General features: G+C 33.6%; 1 protein-coding gene across 1 annotated transcript in view; it reads left to right on the forward strand.

Annotated features, from left to right (window-relative positions):
- LOC107703651 (AF4/FMR2 family member 2-like) overlaps window positions 1-14,644 on the forward strand; it is a 248,303-nt gene that overhangs the window by 180,432 nt on the left and 53,227 nt on the right. Inside the window, exon 9 of the mRNA XM_016506365.1 lies at window positions 2,716-2,753. Coding sequence (XP_016361851.1) covers window positions 2,716-2,753 — 38 coding nt within the window. The remainder of the gene's footprint in view (window positions 1-2,715; window positions 2,754-14,644) is intronic.

Consider the following 14,644-nt stretch of genomic DNA (forward strand, 5'->3'; position numbering starts at 1 on the left):
CACAAATGAACCGAGCGCTGCAGGGATGCTTCTAAAGCAATACCACTGCACAAAATACTACTACTACACATTATAGATATAAAAAAAATCTTAAAAATCTTGATTTTAATCTTTTAAAAATTAAAATAAAATAACATTTCACCTTAAAACTGGCCTGTTTTTCACCTAAATTGAAATAAAAATGCTTGTCAAGCCCTACGAGTAGCTCATCATACAGTTGTAACATACAGTTTTGATGTTACAGGTTGATGATTTTTCATTGCTTTAGATCATTCAGACTACATTGATGTTTTTGTTTTGCTGTAAAAAATTACAGCAATTTTCCGTTGTGAATTGAATTTTTAAGGTCTGACTAGCACACACTGATCATGTTTGAAATGGCTTTGGTCCTGTGTTGATTTCAACAGGCGCTGTGCCAAACCACTCTGTCACACTGGCTTTTTGGGAAAGCTAATGTGATCTGAATCACAATAGTGACGCCCCCCCAAAAAAATCCCTCCTTTCTCTGTTTCTCACATACAGTACATAACCCTTAAAGCAAGTGGCCAAATACTTACACTCATGATGGAGGCGACCTGGCATCCGTAAGAGTTCACTAGCACGTGTGCTCATGTGTATGCGAGTGTTCGTATGTCCCTGGCCGCATGTGGGTTTACCTACGCACGCCACCGCCAGCAGCAACGGCCCCTAACCATGTTGCCTAGCAACATCCATCTGCGAGCAGCCTGGAATGAGCCCAAATTCCCCACTGAGAGGGAAACAGCAATAAGAGGGCCTGTGACAGATGATCTGAGTTGTTTCATCTAATACACTGTGAAGATCACTGGCTCTCTCCCTGAATGATAAATGGACTGTACACAGATCAATGGCCGCAGCATTAAACCCAAAACCTGCCCAGGTAGCGGTAGCCCAGCGCTGTGTTCATCTGTTGTGCCGGATATCTCAATATATCCCTATTTACCTTGAGAGATTTGATTCTGAAAGTAGCGCTCATGTGCCAGTAAAGCACTCTATGATGCATTTACTACAGCCAGAAGGAGTCACTGTGACAAACATACAGCTCAGACCTAAAAAAAAAAAAAAAACTGTGCGCTATAGAGGAACGTGCAGATTAGCTCAGGAAATGAATCTCAATGAGTGAAGAGATTGTTTTTTGTATTAGGCTAGGGCACTTTGTGTTAGGATTTCTCTGACAGGCGTTACATAATATAATTTTTCCAAGTCAAATGAAATTGTAATTTATAACCGAAGCTTCTTTTTTTATTGTTTTAGCAGAAATCTGCTGAACGTTAATTCATCAACAGTTGTGCTATTTCATGCTCAACAAGTTTAAATGACAATTCACTAACAAATATTATAAAAATAGTTTTGTTTTGTTTTGTTTGATATGTAAAATTGAAATACTGCTGGAAAATACTGTTGAACCTTTTTCAAAATAAAGTATTTATTTTATCGATTTATTTATTTATTTGTTTATTTATTTATTTGTTTGTTTTATGGTTTTTTTTTTTTTTTTATTAGTGTTTTGTTGCTTTGTTGTTGTTTTTTTATTGTTTTTTTGTTTGTTTTGTTTTGTTTTGTTTGTAACATTTAAATATGAACAAACAATTACTGGTCTTTTTTTAATTAAATGTGTTTGGTGCCGTGGAAATACTATGGACAAAAAAGACCATGTTTTTTTTTTTTTTTATGTAGCATGAAATACTGTTGTGGACCTTTTAAAAAATAATTTACAAAGGGTTTTTTGTATTTTTATTTATATATTCATTTATTTATTGTGATTGTTTGTTTGTTTGTGTTTTATTGTTGTTTTCTTTTGTACCATGTAAATATGAAAAAACAATACAAACAATTACTGGACTTTTAAAACATATATATGTTTTGTTTTGCTTTCTTTTGTTTGACATGTAGCATGTTGACAAATACTGTGCACCTTTTTTTAATTCAAGTATTGTATGTATATATATATATATATATATATATATATATATATATATATTGTATAGTAGTTAAATATCAGAATACCATGGGGCTTTGATCTATACCTGGGAATTTAGCTTTCTGTACGTATTCATATTACTAACCCTTTATATACCACAGTATATCTCCAAAATAATACTAGTACCAAATACCAATACTATAATACGTTAATGTGTATTTAAAGTAACAGCAAAGCAACAAACAGAAACATTTGAACATCCATTGCAATCATGATTGGTACTAAAACAGACTTTTTAATCATTTTATCTCCATGTTTTCATGAGATCCATCCATATATGCTCTTGAATTTCATTTTATATATGGGTTGTCAGAGGTAATAATAGTTAATTGACTGTATTTGTTTCACTACTGCTTTGAAAGCCCTAGGAAACACTACAGATGCTTGTGAGCAACATGAATTACTGAACACTGCTGTGAACACAAGAAATCACAGGAATTTGCAAATGCTTTGCCTGAGTAGAATCTCCATCCTAGAAAATCAATATAGATTTCCTCAAGCAACACTGATCTACTGTTTCTGGTCATGCTTAACTGTTCTCTCTAAGTATTCCACTCTCACATAAACATAGAGCAAGTGAGTCCATAAGGGGAAACCAGCAAACACCCAAAAATTGTGATCTGCCTATTTTGCTGTGTTTGGATGTTTTCTGCTGTCTCTATCTTTCTCTGCACGGTATCGACCTTTAATCTGATGGGCTGTTGTCTTATTCACAGGCCGCTGAGAAGCCCAAGCCCAGGAGCGCTCCTCTCAAGTAAGTGACTAATCAAGTCCAATTCATTTCTTATTCTCTGCTGCTGCTGCTTGGCAAACAGCAGGTTATTTGTAGAAACGGAGCTCAGGAGGTAATCGCTAGTTTAAAGTGCTGTGGATGCTGATGTGGATGATATAACACCTTACCTCATTCAGTACAGAATCTAGCTTTTCACATTACTTTTTTTTTATTTTGTTTATCTTACTTTTACCTACTGTATATTAAATCTTAAAGCTTACTCCAATATTAATTTATTGTAGTAAGCTTTAATATGAATGTATTATCATTAATTAACTTAATTTTTTATATGTCACTCTATATTATGCATATTATATTATCTATATTGTCACTCTTCTTTGCTCAGAAATACACTGCAGGTCAAACGTTTGGAATAATTAGGTGTTTTATGTTTTTTGAGAGAGGTCTCTTATGTTTATGCTCAAAGCTGCATTTAAAACTTAGAGAAAAAATGGTGTGAAGTATTGTTAAAATTTTAAATACATATATATATATATATATATATACACACACACACACATTTAATTTATTCCAGGAATTCAAAGCTGAATTTTCAGCATTACTACTCCAAACAGAAATCATTCTAATATGCTGATTTGGTGGTTAATTATTATTGGTACTCAATTACTAGTAATGTCATCACTGTTGAAAACAGTGCTGCTTAATATTTTATTTTATTTTATTTTACATTTGTTAAGGAAACACTGATGAATAGAACATTCAAAAGAACCACGTTTATTTGAAATATAAATGTTTTGTAATATTAGAAATTAGAAATTAGAAAGTCTTTACTGTCTACTTTTACTCAAATTAATGTTTTTACTATTAGCAGGGGGAAAAGCTGTTAGAGAAATGTTCTTGCACCCAATTGGTATGTCAGCATATTCAAAGCATTATATTATATATTACGTGTTTGAATTTGCTGATATATCAAACCTTTGTCTGGTAGTGTATTCCAAATGATGTGTGTTTATTATATTTTATGTAGTCTGTTTCATATAATGCCATATGCTTGTTAATTTGTTGGCTTCCAAAAGCCCAGTGCTGTTTGAAATGTAGATCTTCTAATTATTTTGATTCCCATCTTCTCCCGGGATCACATCCGTCCACTCTCTTTAGTCAAGGACACGCTTCCATAGCGTTACAGTGCTCCTGCATTTATTTCCATCAGCATTTTATCTGTAGAAGTGGTCCTGATGGCTTGGGATTGGGAACAGGAGGTGCAATGAGGCCTCATTAAGGAGACAGAGAGAAAGCATGGCCTCCAGCCGTGTTCCCGCAGTGGGAATCTGGGACTGCAGGAGCTAGAAGCGTTTGTGGGTGTGGGGTTGAGAGCCAAAGGCTCCAGGCTCTGAGTGAGGGGCAGAGGTTTGTCCCAGCTGCTGATAGTGAGCGGAGCGGGGGATTGTGGGTGGTGGTTTAGCATGGTTACAGTAATGGTGGTTAAGAGCACTGAGTGGATTTGTTCAGGAAGTTTTAAATGTTAGTATTATGCACTTTTATGCTTTTGTTATATTCTTCTATTGTTATTAAACAGCGGTACCAAAGATGTAATAAAATGTTTAATAAACACTTACATTTATTATTCATTATACATTATATTCAGTGTTGGGAAGGTTACTTTGGAAATTTCATAGGTTACAGATTACAAGTTACCCTATTTAAAATGTAATAAGTAGTGTAACTATTTCAATTACTTTATTAATGTAACTAATTACATTTGATTACTTTTTGATTACCTTTCTAAATTTCTAACAGTGTTTTCGGCTGATGATTCGACTAATTATTTTAAACAATTTAAGGCAGGGTTAACCTGACAGTAGTACTAAATCCTTCTTCACTTGAATTGTGATTATAATCATTTAATTTTAAAGCACAGCCACCACAAAATCAGACTTTAGTACCTCTTTTTACTTTGAGATCATTCTGAGGTTAAATACAGATTTAAAATCGTACCAAGAAATCGTTTAATAGCTATGATACTGTTTTTGAAATCAAATCTTTTCATAGCTATGACAGGAAACACTGGCTTCTAACAATGGCTTGGAAATAAACAATTTAATTCTTAAAAAAATCTGTATTTAATTCTTAAAAAATAAAGCATATACATAAACCCAAAAAGGAAATAAAACAGTTATGAAATAAGCATGTGTCCTAAACTCCTGAAACATTGGTGTCTCATACTTTAGAGCAGTCAATGCAATTTGGGAAATAAATCAAATAAATCCGTATGCGTGTGAAATTATTCAGATGGAGCCCCCTTTGTAATCGTTAACATTTTCATAAGTAACTGTAATTAATTACATGTTTTTCTCAGTAACTGTAATTGATTACAGTTACATTTATTTTGTAATTAAATTACATAATTCTGTTACAAGTAACTAGTTACTCCCCAACACTGATGTAGTTATATAGTTTTTATTTTTTTATTTATTTGTTTATTTTTTTATGTTCTTTAAAAAAATGTGAGTGGTGTTTTCGCTATGATTTATTTTTTAAGGTTTGTTTGTTTTTGTTTTTGTTTGTTTGTTTTTTGTTTCTTTTTTGGTTTCAAGTGATTGGTTCCTAACTCATGAGCTCTGTTTGTTTTTTTGTTGTTGTTGTTTTTTGATCATTTAATCTTTTGTTTTTGTTTTGTTTTTTATTAAAAACACAATTTTGTATATAATGTATTAAACATTAAATTATATTATTGTTTAATCAGTTATTTGTTTTAATTTATGTTTTTTTTATTCAGTGTATTTTGTATATATATATATATATATAAAATGATTAAAAGATTAAAATCGTTATGTATATACATTTTTTAAAAAATAGTATAGTACCAGTGATTCTAGATGATATTTAGAATGTTACAAAAGATTTCTATTTCATTTTTTTTTTTCTATTCATCACAGAATTCTGAAAAAATAAAAAAATGTAATCCCCACAACTGTTTGCAACATTTATTGTAATAAGAAATGTTTCTTGAGCAGCAAATTCTTGCATATTAGAATGATTTATGAAAATGAAAATAAAAATAAATTAATAATAATAATAATAATGACAATTTTGCTTTGCCATTACAGGAATAAATTACATTTTTTAAATATATATTCAAATTGGAAACAGTCAATTTATTGTTAATAATATTAATAATCTCATGATTTTAATAATGTTTCACAATATTCATGTTTTACAGCATTTGTTATCAAATAAATGCAGCTTTGGCAAGCATAAACATTTATTTAACACCATTTACCATCCCTAAACTTTTGAACGGTAGTGTGTTTATATTATTAACTTCTTAAAGTCTTGTGAACAAATCATTGCATGACTAGCACTCGCGTTGGAACAGCCTGTTGTACTTTAATTATCATGGAACTGAGACATTTGTGAGACGTCTGCAGGACCTGTGATGTTCCTGTAGGTTTGCCCCAGTTTCAGCAGCCACACTCCTAACAATGAAATATGCCCATTAAAACATCCCCTACAGTTCAGCCCTGGGCTCCGTAGCGCAGCAAACTACCTGCATGACTGCCTGCCTGGCTCTCACGCGGCCCTCAGACTGCTGCTCCCTCGAGCTGAAGGCCTGGAAGCAAGAGCTAATCCAGAAGCAGGCACTCTGTGCATCAAATCAGAACCAGACAGACTGTGAGAATTACTGGTCATTCTGTGTGTGTAATTATTTCCTCGGCCACATCTCACTCTTGGAGTCTTTCCCACTGGAGACGCTTGCTGACAGTCACACCTTGCAATTGTTATGTCATCAAAAGTGGTGCGCGACACGCCACAAGTGTTATAAAAACAAAGTCTGCTTTAACATGACACTTACAGCATGATACATACTTCAAAATATATTACAAGGCAACATAAATGCCTGTATGGCTGTGTAATGTGGCACTTGGCTCTTGGTTCACATGCTTTTCTTGGCTCTTACTGTTTCTTGTTCTTATGTTGAGTGTAAACACATTTTAAAATTAACATGCAATCAAAATCAACCTAATTTACTCGCAAAAAACACGATCCTAGTCTTACTGGTCATGACTCATGATCAGCAGTGCACATCATTTCGAAACAGTATTATTTTAATAGTATTTATGGATTGTAGTAGTTATCGATATTTTGAATAAGATTGTATAGGTTTTAATTTAATTTAAGTTTTACTAATTGTTTTATGTGCTTTTGTCATTCGTTCATTCATTTATTAACTTTCATTTATGTTTATTTTTATTTTGGCAACATGGCAATATTTCCAATTTTTAAGTTGAAGCTTTTTATCGGTAACACTTTAAAATAAGGTCCCATTAGTTAACGTTAGTAAATGCATTAACCAGCACAATAAGAAACACATTTGTTACGATATTTATTAATCTCTGTTAATGTTAGTAATAAACATACAACTAGTTAATGTCCAGTTAATTCATGTTAAGTTAAATACATTAAATAATTTTAACAGATACAAATTTTAATTTAATAATGTATTAGCAATTATTATTAAATAAGATTTAAAAGTGCTTTAGAAGTAATTTTCATTAATTCATGTTAACTAATACAGTTAATTAACACTAATGAACAAATCTATCTATCTGTCTGTCTGTCTGTCTGTCTATCTATCTATCTATCTATCTATCTATCTATCTATCTATCTATCTATCTATCTATCTATCTATCTATCTATCTATCTATCTATCTATCTATCTATCTATCTATCTATCTATCTATCTATCTATCTATCTATCTATCTATCTATCTATCTAACATCCATCCATCCGTCCGTCCGTCCGTCCGTCTATAAACACACATATATAAACACACACACACGTTTTAATTTATTGCTTTTTTATTTTATTACATTTCAATTTTATTTTAAATTAACATTTATTTATTTATTTATTGTAGCAGTTTGTTTCAGTTAACAGTGCTGTTTTAAAGAAGTTAATAAAAGCATGTCCCACCCTCACTTTATGAAATAAATGGGTTGTTAATGTTGTAGTTCCTCTCTCCAAAGCTAATATCAAAGCTGGTTTGCAAATAAAAGTTAAATGAGTGATTGAGCTACACAAATCAGACAGTGTCTAATTATCATTAGAGAGCTGTGCAGAATCATTGTGGTGTTTGGCTCTGTGTTGTGAGAATATTCCCTGTGCAACTTAATAGCACCTTGCCTTTGATAAACTTACTGGCCTGGAATGCCTCTGAAAATGCCTTTTGAAAATAGTAACCCAGCTCAATAACTGTCAGTTTGATTTAGGAGGCTCACTCGAGGACTTTGCTTCTCTGTTACTTGTATTTCGTTGTACTTGAGGTTGGACTCGCTGTTTATCCGATGTTTAGTCTACTGCTGTAGACAGACTTTGATCAGAATCCCATATTCCAGAAATGATTTTCCTCACCTTTCATTTGGAGAATCCTCCAGTCTCATCCACTTAGTCTCACCCTTTTCTTCCTACCTTTGCACCATTTTTTCCCCTCTTCACACAGCTTATTGCATGTTTGAGTCTCTGTAAGGCTACAGTTACCTAAATGTCTTGTTTTTCCCTGAAGCCCAAGCCTGTTGTTAGCCTCTGTGCTGGAGATCTGACCTCTCCAACACAGTCACGCTGTTCACCTGACTCCTTCTGTCTGTTTGGACAGCTCTCACTCCCCTCGCAGGTCAAAGCGTTGGAGACCAGGACTCATAGCAGCAGCGTGAGACAGTATGGGAGGATTTGATACTGCTCCTGCCTTTGACATATGAGGTTGGCTGTTCAACAGTCTCGTAAATGAAGTCCGATTTCTTATGAATGATTCTAAACAACTAGAGACCAACAATTTGCTATTTGTGCTATTTAATGAAAATTGTGTATTTTAGTGTGGTTAAATTATTTTTATATTATTTTATTTTAGGTCTTTTTTTCCACTTTTTTCTAAGCAGTGTTATTTTAGTATTATTTATAAATTCTTATAATATATATTATACGTAGTTTATATAGTATTTTAACTATTATAAGTATTTTGAATTAGCTTTTATTTTTATATTTCATTTTAATTTCAGTTTAGGTTTTAGTAATTTTGTTGTGTGTATTTCCCATTTTTATATATTTCTAGCTAACTTTTTTATTTATTCTTAATTACATTTTATTTGCAGTAATTTTAGTAATTCAACTTAAAATTTGAATTTATTCATTTTGGTTAGTTGCCATGGCAACATTTTCTATAATATTTTCTATAATATTTTCTTTTAACTTTATTTTAATTGCTATAAGCAATTTTTAATAGTTGTATTATTTAGTTAACAATAACCACACACACACACACACACACACACACACATACATATATACATTATATATATATATATATATATGGTAACACTTTATTTTAACGTGTCCTTGTTACACGTTACATGTACTTACTATTATAATAACAATGAATTATGCATAATTACATGCAAGTAACCCTAAGCAAAACCCTAACCATATAGTAAGTACTATGTAGTATTGTAGTATATGTAGTATGTAGTTAATTAATATTACTCAGTACGTAAATGTATAATTACACTGTAACAATGACACCTTATAATAAAGTGTAACCGTATATATATTGCCGTTCAGTCATTTTTACATTGTAATTTAATTAATTACACACACTGGTTAATCTGAATTAGTCTTTCAGCATCTTGTGCCATGAGCGCCACATTTTGAAGACATTTGAAAGATTAAAAGCCTAATAAATTAATAAAAAATATTTTAAATTTTACTTTTTCCATGTACATGTTTGGGTGATTAATTGCATTTTTTATGATGTTACTTTTGAATTGTTAATAATTAATTACTTAATGTCAAATTACCCTAACAACAAAATTTTACATTCATATATATTAAATTGTAAAAGCTGATCGTTCTAATAGTAAATTCTGATTGGATGAGCCACATTCACAGCTGTAACCACACATCACTTGCATTCTACATGAAATAATTACATTTAATCACAATGTGCCTGGTAAACACCCTTTATTCATTAAGTTCATCCTTATCTTGACTAGTTTCTGTATTTGCACCTTCCTCTCTGTTTCTTTCATCACTCTCAGCTGTAAATATCATACAGCAGTCCTGCCCATTCATGACCTCGCATATATACAGTATCTGCTACAATATAAATAGTAAAGCTAAATCATTACCAGCTGACACAATTTACCTGGTATACAGCATCATATACCATCCAGGACTCTGTAGTTGCATTTGTGCTAACCATCGGCCACAGCTCTAACATAATACGAAATTTTAACAAACCATATTTAGCATGAAGTGATTCACAGACAGTAAAGTATCCCAAGGAAAGTGTTACACTTACGCTGCTTCCAGTAAAACAGCATCTGCCATTCCTCATAATGTTGTGTTGACAGGGTACATGAAGTGAGAATTGAAATGTTATACATAGCTGACAACTAGTTTTTAAATCAGTAGCTCGCACAGTGATATCATGTCAGTCAAACTGATTATTAAGTCGTGTTGCAGTGGAGCGACTTTAAATGTTTCTCGAAACACCATCTGGACGCTTCGAATGTGCCAGAAACATCAACATTCATTTTTACACGTACGATTGCAGGCAATTGGTGATTGGCTTTGCGCTTCGCTCTTATTATTGAAAACACGTCTACAAACCGAGGTCCTGGCTTCAACATTACACCTCTATTGATTGGTTCATCTTGCATTACATTTGTATTGCATCTCTGGAAGGCCAAAGCGGACGGTCACACTCTTAAATCGTACACTATTAGAGCTCTAAAAATTCACACACGCATACAGATGCCAAATCAGATGGCTTGAAAGTAAATGTTATGAAGGTTGGAGGGGGAAAATATGCGTATTGAGTTTACCGCCACAGACGAGTCTTGGCTGATAGCAATCTCTGAGAGCAGCCAAGCAGCAAATACATCAGGCGCTTCTCCGGCCGGCAGAAAAAGAGAGGCAGATGGAGACAGGGAAAAAAAAGCTCTATTCCCTCTATTTTCTCCTCCATCATTATTCATGTCTCCTCGGCTCACTATGCTATGTATCATATCAGCTGCTGTATCCCCATCATCGCCGCTCGTTCCAAACAATATGTTTTAATGACTTACTGCAAAAAATGGCCCCTGTATTTCAAGACGCCTGTACTGAAAAGCACACAACAAAGTGACATGAAGGCTGTTACAAAACATACAATTATGCTGAATTATATGCTACATTTTTGGCCAAATTTTAAGGCAGCATAACATAAAAAATGATTCAGAAGTTTGGGGTCAGTCAGATTTTCATAATGTTTTTGGAAGAAGTCTCTTATGCTCACCAAGGCTGCTTTTATTTGGGTAAAAACAGTAATACTGTAAAATATTTTTACAATTTAGAATAACTTTTTTTCTATTTGAATATATTATATAATGTAATTTATTCCTGTGATCAAAGCTGAATTTTCAGCATCATTACTCCAGTCTTTCGGAAATCATTCTAATATCTATCTATCTATCTATCTATCTATCTATCTATCTATCTATCTATCTATCTATCTATCTATCTATCTATCTATCTATCTATCTATCTATCTATCTATCTATCTATCTATCTATCTATCTATCTAAACAGGCATGAGAGAGAGGAATGGTAATTACTCTACCTGACCAGGGCACTGGAGGTCTTATACATCCGACGGTGGCAGGCAGCCACATTTAATTACTTTACTCAATGGAGGGCCCTCTCAGCCATTTCATGCATTAGGTTGTAATAGGCTCTGCAGGGGTTCCTCGGTGACAAGGCACCAATAACTGCAGTTTAATCTCTCGACTGCGTATCCCAGTTGCAGGTAGCAGGGTCTTAGCCAGTTGGGTCATCGGTCAACCCACCGCTAATGCAGACTTGACTAGGCAGTCTTTATGTGAATTTATCGTGTCCTCTGACTGTCACAGTCAAAGATAAGAGCTTGTTTCAAGTGGTTAAGTTAAGATAGCTGTCTGATGTCTATATGAGCTGATGTGAACTACTGAGGGATTCTGAGCTTGACAGAATTTAAGGGAAACATCTGTTTTCAAAATCACATAAAATAGACCAAAAATGTTCTGCTATGTATAGAAGAGTATGGAAGCCCTGAGATGCAAAATGAAAATATTTGAAGTGCATTTTTGAGGTTACCTTTTTATTTAATTTTTTAATTTTTTTTCTGGTGTGTGTAACAACAAAAATTTGATTTTTTTTCACCAGTGGTTTTTCATATTTTTCATATTTTTTGCTTTTTTTATTTTTTGTTACCATCATACTTGCAAATCATACTTGCAATAATCATGCTGTCTAATCAGCATCTTGATATGCCACACCTGTGAGGTGGATGGATTATCTCGGCAAAGGAGAAGTGCTCACTAACCTAATTTATTGAGATGCACCTGTATATACATACTGAAAAAAATCTCTGAGAAGTTTCTCACACAAACATGAACACTTGTCGTGTGTTTTTTTTTTTCTTTTTTTACAGCAAATGCCACAGTTTTCTTATATCATTTTTTTTTTTAAAGCCCTTTTTTCTTCCATTTCTTGATTTTTTGCATATCCACAGTAGATAAAATCACCATTTTCACTGAATGACTCGCCCATCTTACCTCTAGGAGGAAGTACTTTGTGAGGAAGACAAATCAATGACAGAAAGTCTGAAAATATGACACAGAGACAAGAGAGAAATTGAGAAGTCAAACCGGATTCTTTAGAATGAGAGGAGGAGAATTCTGCTTAACTAGACCGACGTCTGACCCTGTATAGATAAACATGGGAAAGTTTGCGTTTCACCGGAATTAGTGACACAACCTTAACTGGGCTCCATCTAGACTGGGATCAAAATGATTCAACTTATCAAGAAAGGCCTGTTCCAAATAAAGCCTAAAGGTCTGTTCACACCAAGAACATTACATATAATGATAACTATAGTAGTATTAGTATTCCATACCAGTGCATGATAATGTTGTTTATTTTAAGCGTGTGCTGCAATTTTGTCATATGTCGAGTGTTCAAGCTCTTTTGTATGACCTGTTGATGTCCCAGTGATGTTTAGGCGCTGGGTTAGAAGTGGACCATCATGCCTACTTTTTCCTAAAAATCCGTCACATTGTACAAATTCATATGAAATAGTTATGTTTTCCCATGAGAAAAAAAAAGTGATTGTTGAAGAAAAAGTCTTCAAATAATTGACATTTAGTTATATTAATCTAATCTTAATTAAAATAAAGATGTAGATATAAATCAGCTTAAATAGAAAAGGCCTTCAAATATTGTCTAGATGCATTTGCGTTCATGTACTTTCATGTGCTTTTGTTACTTTCCGATATAGTCTGGGCCTTATTGTGAAGGGTTTCGCCCATTTCAGCTATATTTTTCTAGCTTAATACAGCGATTAATATTAATATTAATGTTCCTAAAAGATAATCTTGTCTTGATTGCTTCCTTACAGACTCAACAATGAATTGCACAATATAAACAACAGATTCTCTGTTGCTTGTATCTGGCAGTTCTTCAACAGCTAATGATGTAACTCTGTACTGGAACTTCCTACAGCCGAGCATCAAAAGCATTATGTGATCTCCTTCGCATATTTTTCAACATTAGATTGATTTAAGTGTCAAAATGCAGAAACATTTAGAAGATATATCACCTTTCAAACTAGGGAATCTGGAGTGAACTGCGGAAAAATGTCCAAAACCAATGAAAGTTACAGTTGATAAATCAACTATCGACTTAATTAAGCCTTAATCTCTGTCAGATATATTACCGTCCAAGTCCAAAAAGAGCAGGTGGTGGACTCTGCTTCCAATATCAAAGAACAAACTGTTCAGTCTTTGCTCAAACTGCTTGTTTTTGCCAAGGATTATCCATCAATTACAGCAGATGCTTGCTATTCTTATTTCTGTAACATTACTCCAACCAAATTACATGTTACTGAAATATATGCAGTGAGAGGATACAAGCTATAAACAGAAGTCAGTGTGGAGCTATGCTTTTAGTAGGTGATTTATAGTTTATTTTGACAGAATGTATTAGTAAATCAGCTTGCAGTCGTAGGACTAATGTTGTAATGAAGTCTCAGCATGAGTTCAGAAATCCTCGGGTTTTCGTAAATGTTGGAATTTGGATAAAACAGTAACTGCCTAAGTTAATAATAAATATGTTAACTACACTTACATTTTCTGGAGCAAATATAAATTGTATTTGCAAAATGTGCAAAACTAAGTCTTAAGTGTTGGCTGGCTGCCATTGGGCATTGCTATGCAATTGCTAAGGTGTTCTGAATAGTTGTTAGGCAGTTTTATGTGGTTCCTAAGTGATATTTGGGTCACTAAATATGGCTCAGGTCACTCCTTCACTGAACATCTTTGCTCTTTCTTTGAACACTTCTGTTTAAACAATAATATTTTTGGCAGAACAGAAAAATTCTGTACAAACTGAACATATGAAGACTATCAGTGTCTTTGAGATTAATCAAAGATGTCTTTAAATGCTTTGATCAGCTCTTGCTCCCTACATCCTAACAGCACAGGTTGATCGATTGTGGGACTGAATGTATCAGGCTAGGGAAAGTCTGTTAGCCTTGATGCTGTCCTAAGGTTGGTAGAAATGGATGTGTTTGTAAGTGCAGTGCCGACTTTGAATTTTTCTGCTGACTGTGGGTTGATGTGCTCTTGGCAGCTTTGAGCTAATTGGTGCTCACCACTTGGCAAAGTCGCCCTCACAGCTGGGCCAGAGCTCAGCCCTGTGTCCGGAAGCCTTTGATATTGATATAAATGTAGCTCAGACTTGTCAAGTAGTTAAACATACACTCCCCCTCACACACAATCTTGTCTAAAACCATCATTTTCTCTTATGCTGTCATTCCAAAAAAAAAAAAAAAAAACCTGA

This window comes from Sinocyclocheilus anshuiensis, unplaced genomic scaffold, assembly GCF_001515605.1.
Source record: "Sinocyclocheilus anshuiensis isolate Anshui unplaced genomic scaffold, SAMN03320099.WGS_v1.1 scaffold1027, whole genome shotgun sequence".
NCBI classification, from domain to species: domain Eukaryota; kingdom Metazoa; phylum Chordata; class Actinopteri; order Cypriniformes; family Cyprinidae; genus Sinocyclocheilus; species Sinocyclocheilus anshuiensis.